This window comes from Saccostrea echinata, unplaced genomic scaffold (genome assembly GCF_033153115.1).
Source record: "Saccostrea echinata isolate AGI-Se365-2 ecotype Australia unplaced genomic scaffold, CSIRO_AGI_Sech_v1 ptg000004l, whole genome shotgun sequence".
Lineage (NCBI taxonomy): Eukaryota > Metazoa > Mollusca > Bivalvia > Ostreida > Ostreidae > Saccostrea > Saccostrea echinata.
The window spans coordinates 8,199,111-8,226,662 of record NW_026889753.1 but is presented as its reverse complement, the minus strand read 5'-3'; the positions used below and the strand labels follow the sequence as shown (position 1 = coordinate 8,226,662).

At 35.2% G+C, this 27,552-nt stretch overlaps 2 protein-coding genes across 2 annotated transcripts in view; one reads left to right on the top strand and one right to left on the bottom strand.

The window, feature by feature from the left end:
- LOC133179115 (cytochrome P450 2B15-like) overlaps positions 1-18,399 on the bottom strand; it is a 32,082-nt gene extending 13,683 nt beyond the window's left edge. Inside the window, exon 1 of the mRNA XM_061313859.1 lies at positions 18,156-18,399. Coding sequence (XP_061169843.1) covers positions 18,156-18,183 — 28 coding nt within the window. The 5' untranslated portion in view covers positions 18,184-18,399. The remainder of the gene's footprint in view (positions 1-18,155) is intronic.
- The window catches only part of LOC133179118 (latent-transforming growth factor beta-binding protein 1-like), a 138,188-nt gene that overhangs the window by 73,511 nt on the left and 37,125 nt on the right, over positions 1-27,552 (top strand). The window lies entirely within an intron of this gene.

Genomic DNA, 27,552 nt, shown 5'->3' with positions numbered 1-27,552 from the left:
CAGTGTATTTTTGGTAACGTCAGTAATCTGTACGAGAGTTTGAAGGACCCTTATGTTTGACTTTGTTTCATAAAAATCAAAATTCATATCCATTGATATAAAACATGTACCAGTCGAGAATGGAATCATTTTATCCTTTTGTTCTCCCTTGCACTTCCCTTCTTCATCTAGAAATCTTTCAGGCTGGAATTTTTGTGGATTGACAAATATCTTTGGGTCTTGTAATACAGAATCAAAGATGGGCAACACAGTGACACCTTTCGGAAACACATATCCAGCATACTCAAAATCGCGATTTGGACTATGACCAAGACCAAGAGGAACTATGTTCCCCATTCGCAGAGCCTCTAGCACAAAAGCCTCCAAATAAGGTAATTTTTCCATGTGCTCTATTTGAGGAATGGCTTCTCCAATGATTTTGTCTATTTGCGCGTGTAGTTTGGTTTGTATATCCGGATTATGCATTAAAAATAGGAAAGCCCAACGTAATGTCGTCACTGTTGTCTCACTCCCAGCAGAAAAGAAATCTTGGACTGTAACCACGAGCTGTTCGTCTAAAATATAATAGATGGAGTATCTGCTTTGCATCTATTTTTCAATCATATTTTTTTTAATAATTTTTTTACAGAATGGAATCCAAGACTGTAAAGAACTTGTAAACATGCTCCAATTTCGAATGATGTGTGCCAAAGATCGACCTGATTAGAATGAAACAGTAAAGAAATAAAAATCACTTCCAATATGAAATATTTACAAAAATCTTGGTTGATTTGCGTATAAACAATTTCTAGAACAAGGTAAGTTATTGACAAACAAGTTGATGAATGAAGAATATCAAAGGTCACGTTTAAAGTCATCATTTCGTAAATTCTTTGGTCGATACAATTATCCTGTCAGCAAATACAATTTATCATTAAGTCAAATGCTGACTGACGTTTTTCATACTATATAATAGACCATTATTTACACACTGAATTGTTTACGGATTTTCCGATCATGTCAAAGAGCACACGGCGTGTGACCGGTCGGCAGGGGATGCTCACTCCTCCATGGCACATGATCTCACCTCTGATGTTTTTGGAGGTCTGTGTTTGCTCTGCTCCTGATCTGTATTGTTTAAATGGACTTTTGAGCTTGAATACTGTTCGTAATCTCCATATATTTCATGATAAGATTTCCCCCAACCCTAGGGCCTCAACTTCAAATATTTGATAGAGGGTCCATTGCATGTTCATTATAATCATGTCAAAAATTTTGCCTGCTAGATGTCAAAAAGTAAGGAAGATTGTAAAACATTGTTTACATTTCTTATTATATGATTAACTAAAGCCTACCCTAGGACCCGAACCAAGCGGAAATGAATTTCAAAGCTTTAATAGAGGGATCATTACTCCTTTTTATCACGCAGATTCCCAGCTTGATATCAAGGAGTAAAAAAAGTTAAATATAGTGAATTTTCAACCTAGCCTCACCCTGGTGTAATGAATTTCGCTTTTTTGACAGAAGACAAATTTTTCATAAATTTAAGTTTGCAAATATATTGCTTCCTTAATTTTTATGACTGATGCACAAGATTGGTAAGATAAAAGAACCTACTTAAACTTAGCCCTACTATGGGGCCTGAACTCTGAACCCAATGATCATGAATTTCAAGGGTTTGGTAAAGGGCTCATTGCTTATAATCATGTCAAGAGATTGACTGCTTGGTGTGAAAGAATAAAGAAGAATTTTGAAGATTGCATTTATTTTGATGTTAAGACCACACCCCTCAAGAAGGCAGAGACAATGAAATTCACAATTTTTGTTTCCCATTTACATTACGTTCAGTGTACCAAAATTGTTCAAAATTGATTCAAACGTTCCAGAGAACAAGACGACGGACAAAAAAAAATAGCAATAGGTCACTTGTTGACTCAAGAGACCTAACATGCATTTTCCCCCCAAACCCTGGCTATCTCTGCTTTTTATCCTACGTTCTACTCGTTTATCAATTTTATTTAGAAAATGCATATTTGGTGCTTTTAGTCCGGTTTCCTGAAAATATACTTGAGATTTGATAAATTTCCCTAAAAATATGATCAACAATAATGATAAAATTTGAAGAGGAAAAACATGTAAATACACATTACATTGTGAACTCAACATTTTCAATTACTTTTTACTGATTTCCAATATCTGAAGAAAGGACTACCTTAATTTGTTGACATTAAATATACATGTATTTCAATTCATAACACAATAAATGCCAATACTATTCCTAGTCTAATTAGGAGTTTTACTTCCAAAAAATTTAAGACTGGCTATAATTTAATTACATACCAGTAAAAGTGGTACCAACTTCCTTCTGATTCTGTTGCTCCAATAAAAAAGCATCAATAAAGTCATTTATATTGTTCTTGTCAAAACAAAGGCGATGGTCGTCAATTATTTCTCGGATAAAAGATTGAATCCCATCAAGACTTCTCTGAACGGTTTGGCCTTTAAAAATATCAAACGGAACATGTCTTAGTGCCGGAAAGAGAACCAAAAACGAACTCCCGGTCGTGACGTGAAAAATTTGGTTTAAAAGAAACAATAAGTGTTTAAATTTCAAGTCGTTGTAATCAAATCGTTTCCCAAATACGATAGAGAATATGATATTCGCAACGCTGATTGTAAGAGGATCTTTAATATCTATGGCTTGACCTCGGAACTTTTCAATGACCTCCAAAAGCCCTCTAACCTCGTCCATGATTTGGTTTTCCAGACATCGCTTACCGAATCCAAATCTCCTCAACACATTAAGCGCAAATGTTCTTTGTTCTTTCCAGAATGGACCAGAACTTCCAACAATTCCTAAAACGAATACAGTTTAAGAGTGAAAAAGTTATTCTAAAGAGATAATCAAATAAAGCTCGCTGATAATCATATACATATTTGTATGTAAGAACAGAAATATAGTATTATTCAAACCAGATAGAGACCGATTAAAACTATAACAGCCAAAATTGTCTGGAAATTTTTCATCCTCTATAAATTTGGAAAAGAAAGAATTGTGGGAAAAGTCAGCAAAACTAAGTGTTTTGAGAAAATTTTGTTCTTTAGCAAAATATATTTTTCCCGTATATCTGACAAAATATTAATAAGGTTTCGATTTATAATCCTCCGCCTCAAATACAATAAACATAAAAAAAACGTGGGATGGCCAAACAGTATATTTTATGTTTACTTCTAAACTTATGCCTAACCATGAGACCCCAGGGGCCCGTTTCATCAAAAGTCGTAAATTTAAGACCTAACTTGGGTGTACTTCCGGGGCTTACGCCAAAATTTAGTCGGGTGTAATTTGCGTTTCACGAAGAAGCGTAAGACTAGTTGTAAACAATACGCTTAGTCTCAGGACTAAGTCCTTGACAACGCTGCACTGCACATGCGCAAAAAACATAAACATACGTATTGTGTACAATGCAACACACAATGTTGTTCTGCATACATTGTACACAATACGGTCACGTATACATTAACTTAAATGAAAATTAAAGCTACATAAATTTTTAGGGACCTTGAAAAAAACATGCATCTTAAATCTACTTATTATAAAATATTAACTACTTACAACTTACCATCTGATTAACTCCAAAATTAAAGGTCTAAGAAAAGAAATAAATGTTCTTGTAAATATATTTATTTTGGAATATTTACATCCCCCCGCCTCACCCCCTCTCGATTTTGATACAGGAAGAGAGAAAGAGAGAATCCGTTGCAATTGTATATACTTGTAAAGATATGTAACTGGGTATATGATGGACTAGTCTACTAAATTATTAAGAATCGATAAAATAATACAAAATATGCATTATCATGAAAAAATAAAGACTTTTTTCTATTTTTCTTTGACATTACTTTGTACGCCATTCCGTTTGTTCCTAAGAATTGTAGTATCAATTTTTTTAAAATGCGGATTCTTTTTATTTTTCCCGATAAAGAAAGGCAAGTACCATCGATATTCATTTTTAAAAAATTTCAGAAATGTATCATTCATCGTTTAAACATTAATATATTGTCATACATGGGCGTAATAATTGTAAAATTACAGTCATTTCCGAGTCAAGCTGATAGCCGATTCTCAGAATCTACCGAGTGACTTTGTTGTCCCTTGTCCCTAAGGTAAAATTCTCTCCAATTTGTATTCTATATCAGAAAAAAATTGACGTTCAAGTATATTTACATAATCAACTGGAATCTTTCTCGTCTTTTGAACGTTAACAACTTTTCTGGACGCAGTTGCGGGTCCGTGATTTTTTTTTCAAAGGAGAGGGGGGTGGGTGGGGGGGGGGGTGGGGTGGGCAGAGTCATCAGTAAACAAAAATTCCATCTGAGAAACTTGTTGACATGCTAAAAGATTGTAATTTTCTTTCCCAGACCTGAAAATCTTATTAGAGGGGGGGGGGGGTTTCGTTCAATTCTTAAACTTAATAAATATGGTTCTTCCTACCAACGTACTAACTTAACTCTTTAACAGGGGCCCAAGGTCATTTTCATTTCTCAGTTACTTTACTCCAGATTTGTACGAGGGTTGTTCGGAAATTATTGAGACATTGTGTATATTCTTCTTTCTAATGAACGTCTTTCGGTGAAAAACTGCATATACGTATGACAAACACTAAGAATTAATAAAGGCAAAGAAAAAAATTTACAAGTGTTTTATTCTTCTTTTCAATGGTATATTAATGTGTCAATGGTAGGGATACCCGGCGCAGTCACGAAATCAGATATTGAAAGTATGCAACACCAACGTTCAAATTCCTGGTGAACCCATAGTAAGACCGAAAATAATTTAATTTATGTATATATTTTTGCAATATAATTTTGACTTCATTTTGTGCAAGTTTGTTAGAATTAAAAAATCATATACATAAATTGAATTATTTTCGCTCTTATTATGGGTCCACCGGAGTGTTGAACATTGGTGTTACATATTTTCAATATCTGATTTCGTGACTGCGCCGGTGTCGCATAATATTTGGTCCGCCTCGTTTAAAGGTCCGGGGGGACCTAATACGATAACATATAAGGTCCGCCTTTTATAAGAAAAGGTCCGGCCCGTATAAGAAAAGGTCCGCCTAAGTTTAAAGGTCCGGGTAGTGCAAAATGTTTTAATCTTGACTTAAACACATAAATTTAAAGAGAGTTTGTTTACATCATATGAAGAAGGATTTACCCTAGCTGCTGTGTTTATTTTTTTTCTACAATATATCTCTTAGGGCAGGAATTGCTACTCCATGTTTAGTGTGCTTTTAGCAATACCGTTTAGGGCAATGAATTAAAAAAAATGTCGCATTTATTGGGCTTGTGTTTGTTTTTCCCCAGCATTTGCTTTGTGTAAATTAGGACGATTACAGGTGTGAAATCTGTCGGTGTGTATAGGCAATAAAACAATGGGGGTGTGAAGTATTCGTATACCTGACAGGTACCCGCATGTAGAGGCCGCGGCAGATAGCAATGACAATGTAATGGTCATGTGTTCGCTTTAAATCAATAGATATGAATTCTATATTTTAATAAATTATGCTGAAGAACAAATAATACTATTATGATATTCATGCGTACACATCAAAATTGTGATATAATTATATATAGTCTATTTTTATTACAATATTTAAAGAAATTTCTTATTCCAAGTGCATGTAGAGTTTAATACTAAGACCGATAAAAAATAAAAATATGTATATGCTTCCCTTTAGTTTTAACAATTAACTTGTTTTCACTTTATAATAATATTTTGCCCTTTATTTGTGGATAGGGTAATATATAGCCTAATGAGGTATTCGATCTGTATTTACTGCAGAAACAAAATACATGTAATGTTAAAGCTTAAAACAGGTAATTCAATATTGAAAACATATACATCAGATTTAAAGTATAATCATGGTTTGGATTTAATTCTTTCTTATAAAAATATCACTCTTCCTCGTCATAATGAACTACATATGAAATAATATTTCATTTTTGTTTTTGTTTTTGTTTTTTTTTTTGCCAAAAGAAAAAGAAAGAAAAAGAAATTACACATTTTACTGTGACTATAATAGACAGACTGTGGGATAATCTAGCAGGCTGTATTGCATGACAGATTAAAATTTGAAATCATTATTGTAAAATATTTTCTTTTATTACCGACATGAAGCATTTTGGGCAAAGTTGAATGTCCAGTTCTATATACAAGTGTCTCATATGTATCTCACGTCTGTATGAACGGGGGAAGGGGGAGGGAACCTCAGTTAATCCTCTTCCTTTTTTTTTGCGTATCAAGGAATTTCTATTTTCTACATTAATTTGTGCTATAACCCCCCCCCCCCTCCCAAATGCACCCAGAAATATACTGACTGATTGTTTCTGGGGACGTTGTCAAGCGTGTCATATTTCCCATTTCAAGCTACATGATATGTACATTTTTGTGATGTCGACTAGAAGCGTTTCAGTCTAATTTTAAATCAAAAATATATTTCTTTTATAAAACGCTGATTATTTATGATTATTTATTTTATTCATTTATGGAAAGTGGCAACTCACGGTTATCCGGAGAAAAAAGGTAATTCATGGGGTTTTCCATCATGAGAGTCCAAGCTGCAGACAGCTCAGTATTACGTTACGCTACAACTCCATACCAAGTAGTCCCGGAGAATTGACACTGTATGGAGTATGACTGCGGGAGGAAAGTCTACAACATCAGTACTTTTTAAACTATTTGACATGTATCAGCATAATTTTGCTATACCCCACCCACCAAAAATACAACAACACCATTTATAATCTTTTCCTTTTTGGGGGGAGGGGGTGTTTTATTGCTTAAAATGTTCAACTCGATTGACTTTGGTTTGATTTTGCCAATTAATGCACATCTTCCTTAACCAGTGTTAACCCCGGGGTAATATCAAGTAGAATGAAATAATCGTTAGTCTTTAACTGGATAAGAAACGATGGTTATAAAACACGGGGGATATGCGACTTCAAGTTTCGTCAGGTGAGACAATAGGCCTACCCCCCAAAGCACAGGCATGTTGTTTTAACAACAACGGGATAGGCTAGTACACCGTATCACAAGTCCCTGTCAAAATGACCCTCCAATTATTTTATAGTTAGGTACAATATGAATCGTAAGAATTATGCATAATTATTATTAATGATATAATGAAATATCTTCCGAAAGATATGAAAATTCTTTTTGGGAAGTGGAAGTCGAACGTTGTTAGGAAAGAGACTGTAATGAAATGATCATTGTTGGACTTACGAACACCATATACTGAACAATGTGCCAGTGAAGGTATGCGTATTATATATATGTATTTTTTTTAATTTTGCAATGATAATATTGATATCACTTAAACTATAAAAGACACATGTCGTACATGATTTTCCCATGAGGTAACTCGATCAACAGATCTTTGCATCTTTATATTTTTTGTTTTGTGCACTACCTGGGAGGTATGTACTACGATAAGGAGCTAACAGTTAATCAGTGCTAACATCAAATTTTGAATAAATTTTTGATAGATAATTTGAGGTTTTGTACTGAAATATATCATAATATTAGAAATATAATTAATTAAAATTGGCTAACGAAATCCAGCAACTAGCGAGATATCGCAAGACTTGATCCTTTTAGTATATATACAATGTACATACATGTACGTCCCTGGAACTCCATTTTGCTGGGAGGGACACTTTTATAACAACTATACCTTAAATAATTTAAAAAGATTAATAAAGCAAATTAATTTCGAATCAATAAAGGAGAAAAATCTGCATATTAAACCGAAGGCGGACCTTTTATTATAGAGGCAGGCCGGACCTTATATGTTATCGTATTAGGTCCCCCCGGACCTTTAAACGAGGCGGACCAAATATTATGCGACACCGGGTACCCCTACCATTGACACATTTATATATTTTATATACCATTGAAGAGAAGAAATTTAATATTTGTAAAATATTTTTTGCTTTTATGAATTCTTAATGTTTGTCAAACGTATATGCAAATTTTCACCGAAAGACGTTCATTAGAAAGAAAAATATACAAAATGTCTCAATAATTTCCGAACAGCCCTCGTAGCGTATCTTTACACCGGACTAAAGTTAGGCCAAAATGTTACGTCTACTCGTGGGTAGGCGTAAGTTCGGGCGTTAACATAAAATAAAGCGAGTTTACTGATTTGAAAATGATTTAGCCATTCCTTAAGAAGAATTACGGCTCTAAGAAGTCTTTTTAATACAAACGATGCATTATTTAATTTCAAAAACTTTGAAGATTTGGGGGAGCGGAAACTGGGGGGGGGGGAGGGGGTGTTACACTCACTCGGGGAGGTAGTTGATATATACATGCAGTATTTACATAACTTTAATAAATTTCTTCATAAAAGATTGCTTTATTAGGGATTCATTTTAACACAATCTCTTAAGTTTTGACAATTCTGAATTTATACACATTTGATTGTTGTATTTTGAGTATGAGGTATTGTGAATAGACTATACGATATACATTTTGTGTCATTCACTGAAAAGGAACCTATTAAAAAATGTCTAATTTGAAAAAAAAATATTTTTCAAAACACATTTTTATTGAAAAAGTATTTTTTCCACAAAAGCACAGTTATCTTCTTTAGCTTTGGTTAATATCTATATTTAGATAAATTTAAATATAATTTTTTAACTCATCGTAAAACCAAGGAGGCTTTTGAAAAAAAAAATCGTGCTCGAAAACTCCACGTCTACATGCGTGGATCTAGAGGGGTCAGGGAGGGGGGGGGGTCCAGTCCCCTTCGCCGCAATTTGCGGAGTTATTTATTTACAAATCTAGAGTAAAGTAAGTAAAAAATAAAAAATTACCTTGAACTCCTGTTAGAGTTAAGCTAGTGGTTGGTATGAAGTTTAAGAATTTAAGGGAATTTAAGGGAAGGACCCCCTCCCCCGAAATAAGATTATCAGGTTCGGGAAAGAAAATCATGTGTTTTTCAGATGGAATGTTTTTAAATTGATGAACCCCCCCCCCCCCCAACCCCTTGAAAAAAAAAATCACAACCCGAGCCTGCGTCCAGAAAAAGTTGTTAATTAACGTTCAAAAGACGAAAAAGATTCCATTTATTCGTGAATATACTGGAAAGTCAATATATCCTAATATTGAATATAAATCAAAGAGGATTTTACCTTAGAGACTAGGGGCAATAAGTCACTCGAAAGCTTCTGAGAATCATCTGTCCGAGAAACATGACTCAGAAATGACTGTAATTTTACAATTATTACGCCCATGTATGACAATATATTAATGTTTAAAAAATGAATGATAAATTTCTGCCTTTTTTATCGGGAAAAATAAAAAGAATCCGCATTTTTAAAAATAAATACTACAATTTTTAGGAACAAACGGAATGGCCATAGATCATACCATAGAAGAAATGGGGAAAAAAAAAATCATTTTTGCATGATGATGCATATTTTGTATTATTTTATCGATTCTTAATAATTTAGTAGTCCATCATATGCCCAGTTACATATGTATACAAGTACATAAAATTGAAACGGATTATTTCTCCCCTCTTTCTTTCTCTGTCTCTTTCTCTCTTCCTGAATCAAAATCGAGAGGGGGGTGGGATAATGTAAATATTCCAAAATAAATATTTTCTTTCCATTCATTTACAAGATCATTTATTCCTTTTCCAAGACATTTAATTTTGGAGTTTAATCAGATGGTATGTTGTAATTAGTTAATATCTTATAATAATTAGATTGAAGATGCATGTTTTCTACAAAGTCCCTAAAATGCCTGCAATTTTTCTTTAAGTTAATGTATATTTATGTGTGTTGTTCTACATGTACATACATTATACACAATAGGTATATTTATGTTTTTTGCGCATGTGCAATACAGTGTTGTCAAGGACTTAGTCCTGAGACTAAGCGTATCGTTTACGACTAGTCTTACGCTACTTCGTGAAACGCTAATTACGCCCGACTAAATTATAGCGTAAGCCACGGAAGTACACCTAAGTTAAGGCTTAAATTTACGACTTTTGATGAAACGGGCCCCTGGGTTTCGGTTTAGTTTTGCGTTTCACAAAGCGGCATAAATTTAGTCCTCAACAATACACTTTAGTCTCAGACCGAAGTCCTTGACAACGCGACATTGCAAATGTACAAAACCCCCAAAATCAGGACCATTGTTTGGACATGTAAGGAAGAAATATGTACAGTATATCATTTCATTGACTACATGCATGTGCAAGAACAACACGCGTCATTTAAAACAAGCGAACCATGGGCCAGATCGCTCACCTGAGCACACTGGCTAGGAAAAATCAGAAATCAGTATAGTATTGAAAAGATTAAATAAATGTGATCGCAAATACCCCCCCCCCCCCCCGAAGAAAGGGGAGGTGATTTGTTCATACTTGAATCTACACTAACTGAGGATGCTTCCATATTAATTTTTGACTAATCATGGCTTTAGAAGATTTTTTCTATATGTTTGATCTCCTATTGTGGCCCTGCCCCTACTCCCGGGGAACATGGTTTGAACAAACTTGAATCTACACTACCCGAGGATGCTACTGAATTAAAATGACCAATCATGGATTTGCTGTTCTTGGGAAGAAGATTTTTAAAGATATTTCCCGTATACTAGTATTCCAATAAAAAACTTTGATTGCCCACCCTACTGCCGGGGGACATGATTTGAATCAACATTACCTGAGGACGCTTCCATATATATATATATATATATATATATATATATATATATATATATATATATATATATATATATATATATATATATATATATATATAGCTAAGTATGACGTTGCTGTTCTTGAGAAGATTTTTCCTAATATAAAATCTATATAAAAATTTTATTGCCCATTGTGACCCCTTCCTACATCCAGGGGTCATATTTGCACAAATTTGAATCTATACTACTTGAGGATGCTTCCATATAAATATGACTAATCATGGCTTTGCTGTTCTTAAGAAGAAAATTTTTAATGATTTTTCCAATGTATTCCCATGTAAAAGTTTGATCACCCATTGTAGCCCCTCCCAATCTCTGGGGGTCATGATTTGAACAATCTTGAATGTAAACTACCTAAGGATGCTTCCATATAAATTTGACTAATCATGGCTTTGCCACTCTTGAGAAGATTTTTAAAAATGTTTCCTATGTATATCTATGTAAAACTTTGAACACCATTGTGGCCCCTCCCTATCCCTGGGGTTCATGATTTAAACAAACTTGAATCTACACTATCTGAGGATGTTTATAAATATTACCAAGCATGGTTTTGCTGTTCTTGAGAAGATTTTTGAAGATTTTTCCTATAAATTCCTATGTAAAACTTGTTCGCCCATTGTGACCCATATCTAGCGCCGGGGACCATGACTTGAACAAATTTGAATTTTCACTATTTCAGGAAGCTTTCACATAAGTTTCATCTTTTCTGGTCCAGTGGTTCTTGAGGAAAAGATTTTTAAATGACCCCACCAAATTTTTACTTTTTCTTAATTATCTCCCCTTGGAAGAAGGTGTGGCCCTTTATATGAACTTGAATCCCCTTCACCCAAGGATACTCTGTGCCAAGTTTGGTTGAAATTGACACAATTGTTCTGCAGAAGAAGATTGAATTGTAAAAACTTTACGACAATGAATAACGACGGACAACGGATAGATTTTGATCAGAAAAGCTCACTTGAGCCTTCGGCTTAGGTGAGCTAAAAAAACAAAGAACACATTTAATAATTAAACAGGAAACATTTTACATGAATTTGTAGGGACCAGTTACATATATCTGAAAATAATTGGGCCTTATCAAATGAATCATACAAATGCAACCAGGATTCCTTCCGGGTTGGAAATTGTTCAAGACCCACTCAAAAAAAAAAAAAAAAAAAAAATAATAATAATAATAATAATAAATGAAATTGAAATAAATGAAATTATACTTAATTTCACAATAAATGTGCGTTCTCTTCTATTTCCTTTGTAAAAAACAAAAACAATTTTCGAAATAAAAGGATGTATTCTGAATTTTAAGAGAATTTACCTATAGGAGAGAACAAAAAAGTCTCAAAAAGTCACTTTTAAAAATCAATCTTCATTAACTATTTTCTGTCATATATATGTCTAAATTTTTCAAATGTGCATTTTGAACCTGTATAATATTATATGCAAATTTCAAATTAATCTCCAAAGTTGGCTAAAACGTCATTTTTCTCCGATAAAGCTCTGATTCTGGCCTATAGGTAAGAATCCTTCTGGGCAGGCCTGCCTCTAAAAAATCATGATATTTTGACAGGTTTTGATCTAATTATATAAAGAATAATTAAGACATGATTTTTTAGGGGCATCCCTGCCCTAAGAACGAATTTCACACACACACTTACACAAAAACTCTACAAAAAGTGGGGAAACCTGTTTTTGACAACCTGGTTCATATTTATACCATCTATTAATATAGCCAGAATAGCTCATTTTGTATAACTGCTGACTATTAACACCGTGGGTACATTTATAAGAGTCGACAGAACGCTTGCTCCGTGATAGGAAGGTCGTGTGTTCGAATTACGGCCGCGACTGGCCTAAGCCGATAAATAATAGGTAGCAACTGTTCCTTTACCCAGCGCTCGGCACTTTGAAGTGAAATTTGCCTTAGTAAGTAGAAAGAGACCTTACAAACCGAGACCCCGTGTCACGGTAGCTGTTGGCACGATAAAGAACCCTCACTGCTCAATGGCCCTGAGTGCCCAGTAAAGGATTAATGAAGCCCTTCACCGGTATACTAGTATAGTGACGTCTCTATATGTGTGAAAGATTCTCGAACGTAACGTTAAACAACATACAGTCAATCAATCGAATCCACCTGGTGCCACACTTTTATAGTTTTAAATTCTTGCCATTTCAGACTATTCTATATTTTTCTAGGGGCTTGTGTGTACTTTCCTTCAATTATCTATCTTTATGTATTTTCATTCTTTATACAAAAGACACTAAAGAGAAAGCAAATCGTGAATTCCACTTTAATAAAACACAGTCAAGCGGAACTATACCTCAGCTGTATAGCACACTTTCACCGAGGACAAGAATTCTTCACTCTTTGTTACTCGATACAGATATTCTCGTCTGCAATAAGCTGCCATGGAATTCTATTGTATATATTAATCTAAGTATTTAATCAATTCAATGTATTACATTGTTTTTAATCCGTCTGTACTACTAGTACTTGTCTGGTTTATTGCGCTGGAAAGTATACAATTTTTATATTATTTGAGCTAAATATATTTACAATTAAATACATTTACTTTTGTAGTCGAGGTTCTCCCTTGGATTTCATTTATATAATTTGTATACATTAATGGCATGTTTTTATGATATCCACAAAAATGTGTTGTAAAAACACACACATTAAGAAAAGAATTCAGACTTTAATTATTACCATTATGTACAATGAAAAGTTAAGAAAAATATCAAATAATATTTCGAGATTACAAATTCAAAATGCGTTGACAATATCATGCTTCATAATTAATATCTATGAAAAGGTTCCACCTATCTCTATATATTGAGATAAAATGATTAATAAGAAACAAATAAGTACATGTATCTAGCATGAAGTCATTGACCGTATCGGAAATAGACAATCATTTTGTAAAGACTAAAACCAATCCTTACCCTATAGTCTTTGATCCATTTTTCTATTCAAGTTAAGAAAAACCCAGCTAGACCATAACTCAAGTAACTTTTCATTAAGAAAGTTCAAACATGAAGAGGTGGTATGACGGAAAGGTGCACGACTCCAAAATATTTGGCCTTGACCTATTTATAACGTCTAGGTAAATCTTTTTCATCCAAACTATAGTCTAGGTCCCTTTGACATAAGGATTTCAAACTTGGAGCATGCAAATACAAATTAAGAAAAAATGTACTGCACAGAAAATTTTGACTTTGACCTATTTCTTTCTTAAAGGCCAAGTTATCGAAAATACGACCAGACCTTTACTTGAGAATCTTTTGACATAAAGAACTTTGAGCTTCCGATATAGAAAGGTGGTATACAGGAAAGGTGAGAGGCAAATAAAGTGATATTGTCCTCTTTTTAAAGTCATGGTCAATTTTTAAATTCAAATATAGTCCAAGCCAGAATGTGAGAATCCTTTGACATAAGAATTCCAATGCTGGAACATGAAAAGACAACATTAAAACAAGATGCAGTGCACCAAAATATTTGGCCGTGACCCATTCCTTCATTCAAGGTCAAGTTAAGAAGAACATGACTAGTCCATAACTCGAGAATCTTTTGACATATAGACTTGAAACACAGATCAATAAAAAATTAAGTGAAAATGCACTGCACTACGGAAAGAAACCAACAAGAATATAAACTTGCCCTTGATATTACCCACTTTATATAATCTTGCACCCATTAATATTGCTCATGAAAGGTAGACATGTGTCTTTGTGCAAGAAAAACAATACCAACTAAAGCTAATTGTAACGGGAACCGTTATAGATAATCCTCCAACGCTCCCCCATTCCCATAAACCTGCACATCATTTACAGAGGTATTTTATCCAAAAAACACGCCATTACAGTCCTTTGAGTGTAAGCCAATCAGATTTCAGCGCACGTGCATGCTCATGTTTTCTAGATATTTCACATATCTTCCTCTTAAGAGACTCACAATAAATATCTATGTGTGAAATCTGAAAGATTTTCATTGAAAACTTTGACATATACAGTTATATTAGTATAAGCCAATTAGAATCCAGCACACGTGCATGCATACTCTGATATTTGCATAATGTAGGAACCCATTTTACCTATTTATATTCTAAATTTCATTCTGTTTTGTTGAAAACTAAGAAAGTTACGGTCATTTAAAGTTTTAGCCAATCAAAAAGCAGCACACCAGCATGCGTGTGTTTTCACGATATCTCACATATATAGTGTTGTAGAACCTCCTAATATATGACTTTGTTTTAAATTTCAAAGTATTTCGTCATAAAATAAGAAAGACATTGAGACTTTTATTTATTTTTTGGAATTTTACGAGTTGTTGAATGATTCCTCAGTGTTAGGCTGTCTGTACTCTCTTCTTCATCAGCTGCTTCTGCCGTCTGGGGTCGATGTCTTCTTTTCTTAAAGAATTTCGTGTTACTTTTCTCTAATCCTTCCTAGTGGTTATCAAACTTCCTGCTTTGCTAATTACAATGTGAAGCATAGGATCGTACGCTTACTTGGTTTTATTTCTTTACTTCGTTTCTCAGTAATAGATGGTCTTCCATGGTATCCAATCTGAATATTGCTTTGTCTTGCTTTCATTCTTTCGTCAACATCGGCTTTAATTTATGTTTTTGAAATTCGTCATTCCTGGTTTGTTTGCTAGGGATAGATGAAAGCTTTGTCCCTCTGTTGAAAGGACTTATTCCTGCAGAGCTATGGTCAGTTGTTCTGTTCTCTGAAAAAGGTAAAGATAACGAACAGTGGTCAATGTCTGAGAAATTTGAATACGGACTGCTTCCTGTTTCTTCTCTCTACCCCATCTGCGTTGATGTCATCAGTGGTTTGTTTACTGTTTCTGCTTATGCATTTGCTTTAGGCCATCTAAGAGTATTTCTTCTACGAATGAATTCTGTATTTGTGTATTCTCTGAATTGATAGGAGTTGAAAGGATTTCTAGTTGTCTGTCATTATGGCTCATCGGATTCCAAAGTAGACAATACAGGTATCACACTGTGGGCTGATACAGATTTGACGATTTCCACAACAGGATATCTTGAGTATTCATCAGTCATGACAAACAAGAATGACCAACAAGGTATCGCCGGATGTTATTGGTCCACAGAAATCAGCGCTAAATGCAGTCCAGGTTCCAGAGGTTATTTGGACGTTTTAAGTGGTTCCATTTATCTTGACTGAGTTACTGCAAGCCAAGCATTCCTTGACTAAATTATCCTCTCCGTCTTTTATTCCTGGAAACTAAATCTTCCCTTGGTTTTCGCAAGACCTTGGTATCCCTCGTGCGCAATTTTTATAGCTTGGTCTCTCAAGGATTTTGGCATAATTATTCTTTTCTCTCGAAGCAAAACAGTATCGCATTGTATTACAAGATCATCTTGTATGCTCCTATATGTATGAAGTTCTCCATGTCTATTGTACGGTTATTTAGCTTCTTCATTTCGTACCATCGTCCATTGCGTGTATACTCAAAAGCTTTCTGTATTGTTCGTATCCTTCGCTTCACCCATATCAATGTAGAATCGAATTTCATTTGGATCTGGTGTGTCTATTGGTGAAACACAAGACCTCGGATTGTTTCCAAATTTCTCAATGATATCTTGTTCAAGTAGCGCTTAAATTCCTTTTCGACCTTGGGACTCAGGTGAAAAGGAATCGTTCTGCTTCTTTGAGCGACAGCTTTAATGTGTAAGTCAATGTGAAGTCTAACTGCTGTCCAATATATTTTCTTATCGAATTTTTGAATACTTCTGAGTATTTTGCTTCTAGCTTTGGCTGTGTAATCTGGCTAACAACATGGATTAGTTCTAATTGAGATGCTGTTGCGTATCCAAGCAACCACTATGACTTCCTTTGACAACATGGAACTGGAAGATTCCATATTTGTTTCTTGTTTACAGCTCACAATTTCCAAGAACTTCAAGTTGGTTTCCTGTACCATTTGGCTGCAGCTTTGTTTTGTTTTCTTTAACTTTGATATATATATATATATATATATATATATATATATATATATATATATATATATATATATATATATATATATATATATATATATATATATATATATATATATGCATATTAATGGTTTTTCTCATCTGATTCATTTACTGTGGCACCTGTGTCCATCATCAATCTGCAGTTTTTTTTGTTTCTTAAGTGATGTCACTGGAGTTTTGCTAATCGATCAGACTCGTTTGTTTGTTGTACGTGTATTCCTCGTCAGGGCTGTCAATATCTTTACTGGATTGATCTGTATAGTTTCCATGTTCCTGGACTTTATACACATGTCGTTCTGCATTTGGATGCATGAATAGCTGCAGAACTTAGCGTTATGGTTTTATCTTTTAGTCTTTGACCATAACGCTACAGATCCCGTAATGCAAATACATGTATTGTGCAATTTACAGCGCAATATTTTCTGCGCACTTTGGGGATGTATTTCGCCAGTTTCCTGCATTGGTCAATTAACTACCTTTCATTCCTTAATTCTAGACATATTTTATAGCCAACCTGTATATTTTATCCACCTCCTAACCCTTTATAGTCGTCTCTACAGGGCAATAAACTCGCTTGTTGTGAATTTTATTCCATCCGACAACAAATTCGAGGGGTCGACAAAACGCATTTTGCCCTCGAACACAGTAAATTTTTTGTTATACCTTTTATTTTTTTGACAAACATGTATCTTGTGCTGGGTTTCATGATGTAAATATCCTTTACCTGCACTAAAACTCGGCCAATTATGTCCCTGTCAAACACCAACGAATGCATATAAGGTTTAGCTGATCCCGCCCACAGTGTGACGTAAGCGGTCCAATATCTCATCGACACGTCTAATATCTCAATGACTGCTCAGTAAAACATTGGAAATGGTAGACGTTTTAAGTAAAGATTTATATAGGAACCAATTTCTTAAGGTATAACAATACTCATTGTTTCTGCATTCAGCTCGTATTTACCGAATTTTTGTGTTGGCAAATGTTCATCAATATTATAATATGTTTGATAATTATCAATATCTCTGTAACTTAAGCAAAAGAAATGTATCTACTTCTAAATGGAAAAGGAAAAAAAGGAAGTATTGTATATTACGGTCATCATAAGTTTACAGTCATTGTTAGGGTCATCTTAGATTATTGTTACGGCCCTCATACTTCAGAACCTTGAGGACGAATTATCGTTTTATTTTCCTTAATTCATATAAACAACAACTAACATCGACATTGCATTGCTATACACTTATTCATCATCATTGATAACATAAAGAAATTCACATATGTTTGAAATCGTAAGTGAAAAATCCTAAGATCAGGTAGGCTGACATTTTTTGTAATGACCGTAGTATATACTGCGATCATCAGCTTGTTTACGGTGAGTAAAAAGAAACTCTTACCCTTTTCTTTACTGAAAAAGTCCCTCATTATACCTGCTGGGCGGTCGGAAAACACATCACCATGCTTCACTAATAAATTATGAATATGGTCATGGCCATTGACAATAATGACTGTCTTATGGAAAAATCTGAGGCTAAAAATATCACCATACTTTTGCCTAAAATTTCTAAAGGCTACGATAGAATCCTCAGGAGCGAATTGTCCAACATTTCCGATAACAGGGAAGCAAGGAGGGAAAGGAGGAAGGTTTGTTTTTCTTCCACCAAGAATCCTCCAAGCTAAAATGAAAAATACGAGAACAAGGAGTAGTGCTGTTATCATTGTTAGGTATGAATGGAGACGATCATTCACACTTTTTATATTTGTGCGACGACCTAGAATTTAGCCTTCCTTTGTTCTACGTTCACTGTAGGAAAGCCAATGACCGTAATATAGTTTACGGTCATCAAAACATGTCGGCCGAGCTTATCGGTAAGAATTTTTCATTCAAGATATCAAACATTTGTTGGCATATCTGTGTAAATTCGGCTGAAAATTGAATGTACGCTAATGAAAACTTGCTATCGGTTATTATAGCTTACTTGAACTTAAGAAAATAAAGCTGTAGTACGACCTCAAAGTTTTAGAGAATGATGACCGTAACAAAATATTAAGATGACCGTAATCGAGGTTTACTCAACGAAATGGGATGACCGTAATTTATGATGACCGTAATATCAAACAGAAAGCGTCAAAATAAAGATTTGAAGTGTACACGTGCCAAACGTTTTTACGATCGGCAACGATTCTGTGTTCGATCATACAAATAAGAAAATATGATAAACATGCGATCGTGCAATTTGAAATTCATTAAATACACTTAACAGTTTAATGAAATATAGTAAGAGATTACATGAGATTTACATGGGCTGAAAGTCTGTCGAAACAGAACAGGACACCGAACATTTGATTTTTGAGAAGGGGGGGGGATTTGACAGATTTTCTAATCTTCTGCTTGGATAATGTTCACATTTTAAGACAGCAATGTCGAAAATCCAGAACTTTTGCTTTTAAATGTCGATTAAAATAAATCAGATACTACAAAAAAGTATTGGAAGGACCGAATTTTAGGATTATATAGAAAAACAGGTTTTATTATCTATGGAATGGCTGTTTAATCACAGGAGTTGGCATACCTATAAATTTTACCGAAATTTTCAGTAAATAAAAAAATTAATATACTATACTATAAAAATAACAATTACAGGATTTGGGATACCTATCAATTAAACTAAAATTACAAGTGTTATCATTTTAATATTTTTTATTTACTGAAAATTGTTATTATTATTATAGTATTTATATTTTTTATTTACGGGATACGGAAAATTTCGGGGAAATGATAGGTATGTGTCCTTTTTGACATATTTTATTGCTTTCTTACAAAAGTCGTCATGTTACAAATTTTATTTAAGAAATAAAATATGTCAGAAAGGACATATGCCAACTCCTATGGTTCAATTAATGATAGCTTACTCTATTAAACTCAATTCAATTCAAATCTTTATTACCTCTGAGTTGTACAACTCATCGGGATATCACAAAATGTAACGGGGGGTGGGGGGTGGTAGTGAGGCTGCTTCCTTCCACTTTTTTTTAAACATAACTTTTTACTGTAACAGTTAAAATGTTCATTGAAAGGTTGGATGCCCCCCTTTTTTTTTGCAGTATAGTCAAATCGTGATACTCTGGTACTTTGTGAATAAAATTTGATTGTGAAAGAAGTTGAAACCAAACTCCCCCCCCCCCCCTCAACACACACACATTCAATATAGGAATTTTCGAGCGAGTTTGGACAATTTTCCTTTTTCATTTTGCTTGTCAAACTATCTAAGGTAATTTGACATTTTTACCCCCCCCTTTTTTTAAAAACGATACTACATGCCTGCAAATGAATGCTATCCTCTTGAAATATATTATATGACATATTATAACTGCTATAACTTTGAGGTAAAATTTTGCGAGCCCTCCAGTTCGTTTTCTGTAGTATCTCCTTGATTAACATAGTTAAGTTTAATTTCTGATAATTATGTAGGTCAATTTTAATGGTTAAAAACGATATATCACAATGACTGATTGCCTTATTTGAATTTAATAATATATTATACATAGAAATAACACTTCCTAAACAGAATTTATTCTGATTTGTGCTATTTTTACATGCGTTTAATTTATGATCGCTATTTCATAGTTATACGATCGCTTAATAAACGATACATGTCGTTGACGATCGCCTCGCAGTTGTCAAAATTTCCAATTGAAAGTTGTTTTGATGCTTATGTATACAGTTTTGATTTTAAAATGTTTACTTCATACCTCTAAGAATTACCTTCAATGTTGATAGATGATAACAATCTAAACTATCTCAAAGTAAGGAAATTCTATGTTTGTTGCATTGTCGATTTGATCCGTAACATTTGCACAGAAATTATTTTACAAATTTACTCTAGGTGAATCTTAAACTGTAGATATTTGTCCGAATTAAATCTTTTCTAGTATTATTTACAGCTGGTTATACGCCAGCCCATACAAAACTGCTTTAACTCTGTTTAACTTACTCGTTACGATACTTTCTTCTTCAATGATTTTATCAGTGTTGCCCATCGCATCAGAGTTGTTTACAGGGGTGTAATATAGAACATGTAGAATTGATGTTAAATAAGATCTAAAACGTCTAACATGATTTTGTACAAAGATTACGGTCATCTATATAACTGTTTTACGGTCATCATATTCTCGCTGGAATGTAAAATTTCGAAGGCCTTTTATCATTTCATTTTCTTTTGTTTGGGTAAACAACAACTACTGGCTCGGAGATAACATTGATGTTCGTTTAACCATTATCTTAAATTATTAAGTTTTATTGAATAATGTTTATAATAGCTGTCGAAAATTTTCAACCGATCATCTCAGCCGACATGTTTTGATGACCGTAAACTATATTACGGTCATCGGCTTTCCTAAAGTGTACGTTGATGACGACTAGATTACATTTCTGTTCCAAAGATGCAGCTCTGAATCTCAAAAAAGTTTTATTATGTCACTTTGGTTAAAGAGTAAGAGAAAATTTATCATTGATATTGAATATTATTGCAATATCAAATTAAGATCGCCAAACATAATCTCTGTATAATACCAGTGTACTCTTTTCTCGCTGTTTAGTCAAGTTGAAATAGATGTCAAAAGATTAGGTTAGGCTGATAACCTTATCGACAACTCATTAAATGATCTTTGAACATAGCATAACTGTGTTAGGGGATAGCTATTTTGACGCTATGATTGTATTAAGATAGGTCAATACCTAAGCTATCGATAAATAGACGTATAACCTAGATGAAATATATGGAGATAACGAACAGTATTCAAGCTCAAAAGTCCATTAAACAATACAAAATAGGAGCAGAGCAAACACGGACCTCTAAACATCAGAGGTGGGATCAGGTGCCATGGAGGGGTGAGCATCCCCTGTCAACCGGTCACACCCACCGTGTGCTCCTTGTCATGATCGGGAAATAACGGAAAAATCTGTCGACAATTCAGTGTGTAAATAATGGCCTAACAATTAGTATGAAAAACGTCAATCAGCATTTGACTCAATGATAAATTGTATTTGCTGACAAGGTCATTGTATCGACCATAGAACTTACGAAATGATGACTTTAAACCAGACAGCTGATATTCTTGTTTCATCAACTTGTTTGTCAATAAATTACCTCGTTTTAGAAATTGTACATACGTAGAGCATGCTCTTGCGTATCGAATCAACTGAGAGATATATACCCCATATGCAGCTGATGAAGGTATATTGCTGCTTAAGTAAGGGAAGTTGACGATTGAAAAGTTAAAGTCATCAAGTTTATCATAAAGCTTGGTTGTTAGATTACCATTAACGTCTTTTTCAAGTAAAATATCCAAATATAAAACAGATATGTCAGACTCTGTGGTATCTTTTATCTCAGGCTCACCAGGATATATCGTATCGACATAAGAATGGAAATAGCCATTGTTAATTGACAATATGTAGTATTTGTAATCGGGATCGAGACTCAATTTATTTTGTATTAACAGTTAGTTCCCTTTATATAAAGAATTACGAAGCACGTGTTGTGACTTTTTGTTCACTGAGTTGGTTTCCCAGGATATGTCAGTGGCGACGAGGTGGACATTTTGTTAATTTCGAGGCATAAAAGTGTCGGAGACATTTGTGCATAAACAAAAATGGCGCACATCGGGAAACTCGGAGAATTCAGCGACAGTAAGGAGACATTCGTGAACTACGTGGAGAGGATGGAACAGTATTTCGAGGCAAATGAAGTCAAGAAAGAGAAAAAGGTAGCAGTGTTTCTGTCGGTAGTCGGACCAACGACATACGGTGTTCTAAAGAATTTACTTCAGCCTGCTTTGCCGAAAGAAAAGTCATTTAATGACATAGTAAAAACTCTCACAGACTACTATACGCCAAAACCTTTAGTGATCTCAGAACGCTTCAAATTCAACAAGAGAAACCAAAAAGAAGGTGAGACAGTAAATCAGTATGTGTGCGAGTTAAAAAACTTATCAAAATATTGTGAATTTGGGGACTTTTTGAAAGAAGCGCTGAGAGACAGACTTGTTTGTGGACTAAGATCTGAAGCCATTCAAAAGAAATTACTGTCAGAGGCAGATCTCACGTTTGAGAAAGCAATACAGATAGCTACAGCAATGGAAACGGAAAAGGATACATTATCATTTACCGGTAATACAACACCAGTTCATTATGTGAAATCAAAGCCAAATCATTGGAGTGACAAAAAAGGAAAAAATTCAAAGCCCATGGTCACAGTAAGACAGTGTTTTCGTTGTGGGGGAAACATGATGCAGATACCTGTAAATTTAAGAACACCAAATGCTTCAAGTGTGAAAAAATTGGACATTTGGCAAAGAAATGCAGACGTGAAAAAGGAACCCCAAAGTACAATGGAAAACCTACTCTGTTTGTGAATGAGGACTCCAAATTTGATCACAATGAAGAATGTCAATATGAAGAGCACAGCATATACTCTGTCTTCAACACGGAAACATCAGGCAAAGCAAAGGACCATTCGGTTGACCAAGAGTTAGGAGACAAACTTGTCAAGTTTCAAGTCGACACAGGCAGTGCAAGAACAATCGTGAATGAAGCAGTCTACAGAAACATACTCTCTGAGTACAATCTCAAGAAATCGTCAACATCGCTTAAATCCTACACCAAGGAGGAAATTCCAATTCTAGGTGAATTTGAAGTGACGGCCAAGTATGGTTAACAATGTGTGCCTCAAATGTTACTTCTTGTAGTTAAGGGAAACCAGCCCTGTCTTCTAGGGAGAGATTGGTTGTCAAAGATCAAACTTAATTGGGAAAACATCTTCTCAGTGACAAGTGGATCAGTAGAAACATTATTAAAGGAGTATCAGGATTTGTTCGAGGAGAACCAAGATCTGATCAAAAATTTCAAGGCTCGAATCAGAATCAAAGAGCAGTGCAAACCAATATTTTGTAAGGCTCGTCCAGTTCCTTATGCTCTTAAGGAAAGAGTGGAGGAAGAGTTAAAGAAACTTGAAGAAAGAGGAGTGATTTATCCTGTAAAAACGAGTGAGTGGGCCGCACCGATAGTTGTTGTCCCCAAACCGGATAAATCAGTACGACTTTGTGGTGACTACAAAGTCACGGTAAATCGAGTCATCAGCGAAGAACAGTATCCCCTTCCAAATACGGATGATATGTTTGCGACTCTAGCAGGTGGACAGAAGTTCACAAAACTTGATTTGCGACAGGCCTATTCACAGTTGGAGCTGAGTAGTGACTCAGAGGAGTATCTTACAGTGAACACTCACTTAGGACTTTATCGGTATCGCAGACTGGCCTACGGGGTGAGTTCAGCTAGTGCCATTTTCCAAGGTGTAATGGACAAGATTTTAAGCGGACTTCCGTATGTAGTGTGTCGCATTGATGACATCCTGATCACTGCTCCAGATGATGGGTCTCATGTCAAGACAATCTAAGAAGTGCTTCGCCGTCTTCGAGAGCACAACATCACACTTCGGAAGGACAAATGCATCTTCATGGCTGATCAAGTGATATACATGGGATTTTTGGTGGATAAACAGGGGATACATCCTACAGATGAGAAGATTGCTGCAATACGTGATGCTCCAAGACCCAAAGATGTAAAGGAAGTTAAAGCATACTTAGGACTCTTGAACTATTATGGAGCATTTTTATCGAATTTGAGTACTGTGCTATAGCCCCTACATCAGCTACTGAAAAAGGGGGAAAATTGGTTGTGGACAAATGAATGTGAAGAGAGTTTTGAGAACAGCAAACGGATGATTACAAAAGGAAAACTGCTGGTTTTTTATATGAACAAACCTCTTCGTCTAGCATGTGATTCGTCGGCATATGGCCTCGGAGCTGTAGTGTCTCATATTATGTATAATGGATCAGAAAGGCCCATTGCCTTTGCTTCACGGACTTTAAATTCCTGTGAACGTAACTATGCACAAGTGGAAAAAGAGGCATTGTCCATCATATTCGGGGTAAAAAAAATTCCACAAATACCTGTATTGAAGGACATTTACTCTCATCACAGACCACAAGCCATTGGTCACTATTTTTGGTCCAAAGAATGGCGTACCTACCTTAGCTGCTGCGAGAATGCAGAGATGGGCTCTCATACTATCAGGATACCAGTACCAGATACAGTATCGACCATCGCAGGAACATGGAAACTGTGATTCATTATCGAGACTTCCTATTTCTGATGACCAGGTACGGGAAGATTATGAAGAGGTCTACTTCTCTGGACTGGATGATGTAGAACTTCAATTTCAAACAATGACATTGCTAAAGCAACAAAGATGGACCCTGTTTTGTCTAAGATACATGAACTTACCTTAACTGGATGGCCCAATCACAATGTGGATCCGGAACTTCAATCATTCTTTGAGAGGAGGATATCTCTTAGTGTAGAGCAAGGAGTGGTGTTACGGGGGATCCGAGTCGTGATTCCCAAGACTCTAAGAAAGCGCTTACTTGAAGAACTTCATGAGGAACACCTGGGAATGTGCAGGATGAAGTCACTAGCGCGGGATATCTGTGGTTGCCTAACCTAGATAAGGACATAGAGGAAGTGGTCGAGAAATGTCCATCATGTATGTCAGTAAGAAACAGTCCAAAATCAGCACCATTGCATCCATGGATCTGGGCTACCAGACCATTTCAGAGGATACACATTGACTATGCTGACTACAAGGGTCAATCCTGACTTACAGTTTTTGATAGCTACTCTAAGTGGATTGAGGCAATTCCAGTAAGATCCATGACAAGTTCAATGACAATTGACAAGCTCAGAATGCTGTTTGCGTCAACTTGACTACCTGAGGAGATAGTAAGTGATAACGGGACACAATTTACATCGAGTGAATTTAAGGAGTTTGCACGACTGAACGGAATGAAGCACACGTTGGTACCACCTTACCATCCACAGTCTAACGGGTTTGCTGAGAGGGGTGTGCAGATAGTCAAAAAGGCAATGAAATGTAAAGAAGTTGATGGGAAGCCACACTCACTGGAGCATAAGTTAGCTGATTTCCTTCTTAAATATAAGATAACACCACACACTACCACTGGAGTGGCGCCTGCAGAACTTTTTCTGAAGAGACAGCTTAGAACTCGCCTATCTCTAATAAAACCTGACACAGGAAATCGAGTGGAAAATTATCAGCAGAAAATGAAACAGAACCATGACAGAGGAGGCTTTCAATTTAAGAAATTCAACACCGGGGAAAAAGTACAGGTGAAAACAACTATTAATGCGGGCAAATGGAAATGGATCCCGGGCTACATTCACAAGGTGATGGGACCGCTGACATATCTGGTGAAGGTTGGCAATCGTACCCGTTATTGTCACTGCGATCATTTACTACATTGTAAAGCTGATCTTCCACAGGAAAAAACTAACATGGATAACTTCGACTCCACTGTGGTTGGGAACGCAGCACCAATTCATGCAGGTGTCACCTCCCCGTCTGATGCACCTGAATGCATTCTACCTTCTAGAGCTCAAAGCCAGTTGCCAGCCCCGAATGACAATCAACCCACTTCTTCAGCTGACCCTCCGCTGTCCAATCCGTATATATCAGTTCCAATCACACCGGCCAGGCGCTATCCTTTGCGTGAAAGAAATGCACCCAAAAGATTGATCGAGGAAATTTAAACCGTGATTTGTGAATTTAAATTTTCTATTATTGACTGGTTAAAGTATACTGACTGGTTAAAAATTAATTTGAAGTGTAGATTGATTTGTAGTAAAGTTTTTGAGGGGATCAAATGTAAGAGGGGAGGAGTGTAGTATTTGTAATCGGGATCGAGATTCAATTTATTTTGTATTAACAGTTAGTTCCCTTTAGATAAAGAATTACGAAGCACGTGTTGTGACTTTTTGTTCACTGAGTTGGTTTCCCAGGATATTACACAATACATTGTCGATATATCTAAATGTCGAGTTGAAGGCCACAGCAAGTGTTTTCTTCTTTTCACGTACAAGATTTTAGACAACTTCTGCTTCATATGAATACAAAAAAAGGTCTGCTTATAACGGGGCGCAATTGGTACCCATGGGAATTCCAATAGATTGTTGGAAGACATGGTCTCCAAAAACCACATAGATATTGTCAATCAGAAACTCAAGCATGTTTTTAATGTCAACTTCAGAGAACTTGTGTGTACAATCAGAATGTTTTGTAACAAAATAATTTTGCAAATGACCAATGACAAGGTAAGTATATTTACGATTTCCATTTTTATTGAAAAAGCAGCTGTCAATGATATCAAAAAGCCTGGACTTTAATTTATCGTGGGGAATGGTTGTGTATAAAGTAGAAAAGTCGTAAGTTTTTAAGCTGTTGATTTTGGAAATCTTGTGATTTCAAATTTTCCAAAAGTTCCTTGGAATTTTTAAGTATCCACATCTGATTTACACCACTTCTCGAATATATTGTTGCACAGTACTCTTGAAGTTTCTCCTTCACCACTGTTAATATCTTAGTGAGGAGTAAAGAAAGAGGCTTGGAATTGGCTAGACGTTCGTCCGACATTCGTTGGTTGGTTATCTTTCATTTGTCAAACAGTTGGTCAATGTAGGAGTTCTGCTTTTAATGTCGGTTCATTGTTGACCCAATGTGAAATTATAAATTGATGCTGACCATACATTCACCCAACGTTCCACAAACATGCCGATAAATATTCGGATATTTATGGCAATCTTCCTTTATTAATACCTGAATTTTTTTCTTTCAATAATTACTGTTACAATGGGTATTTTGTCGACGTTTGTCAACT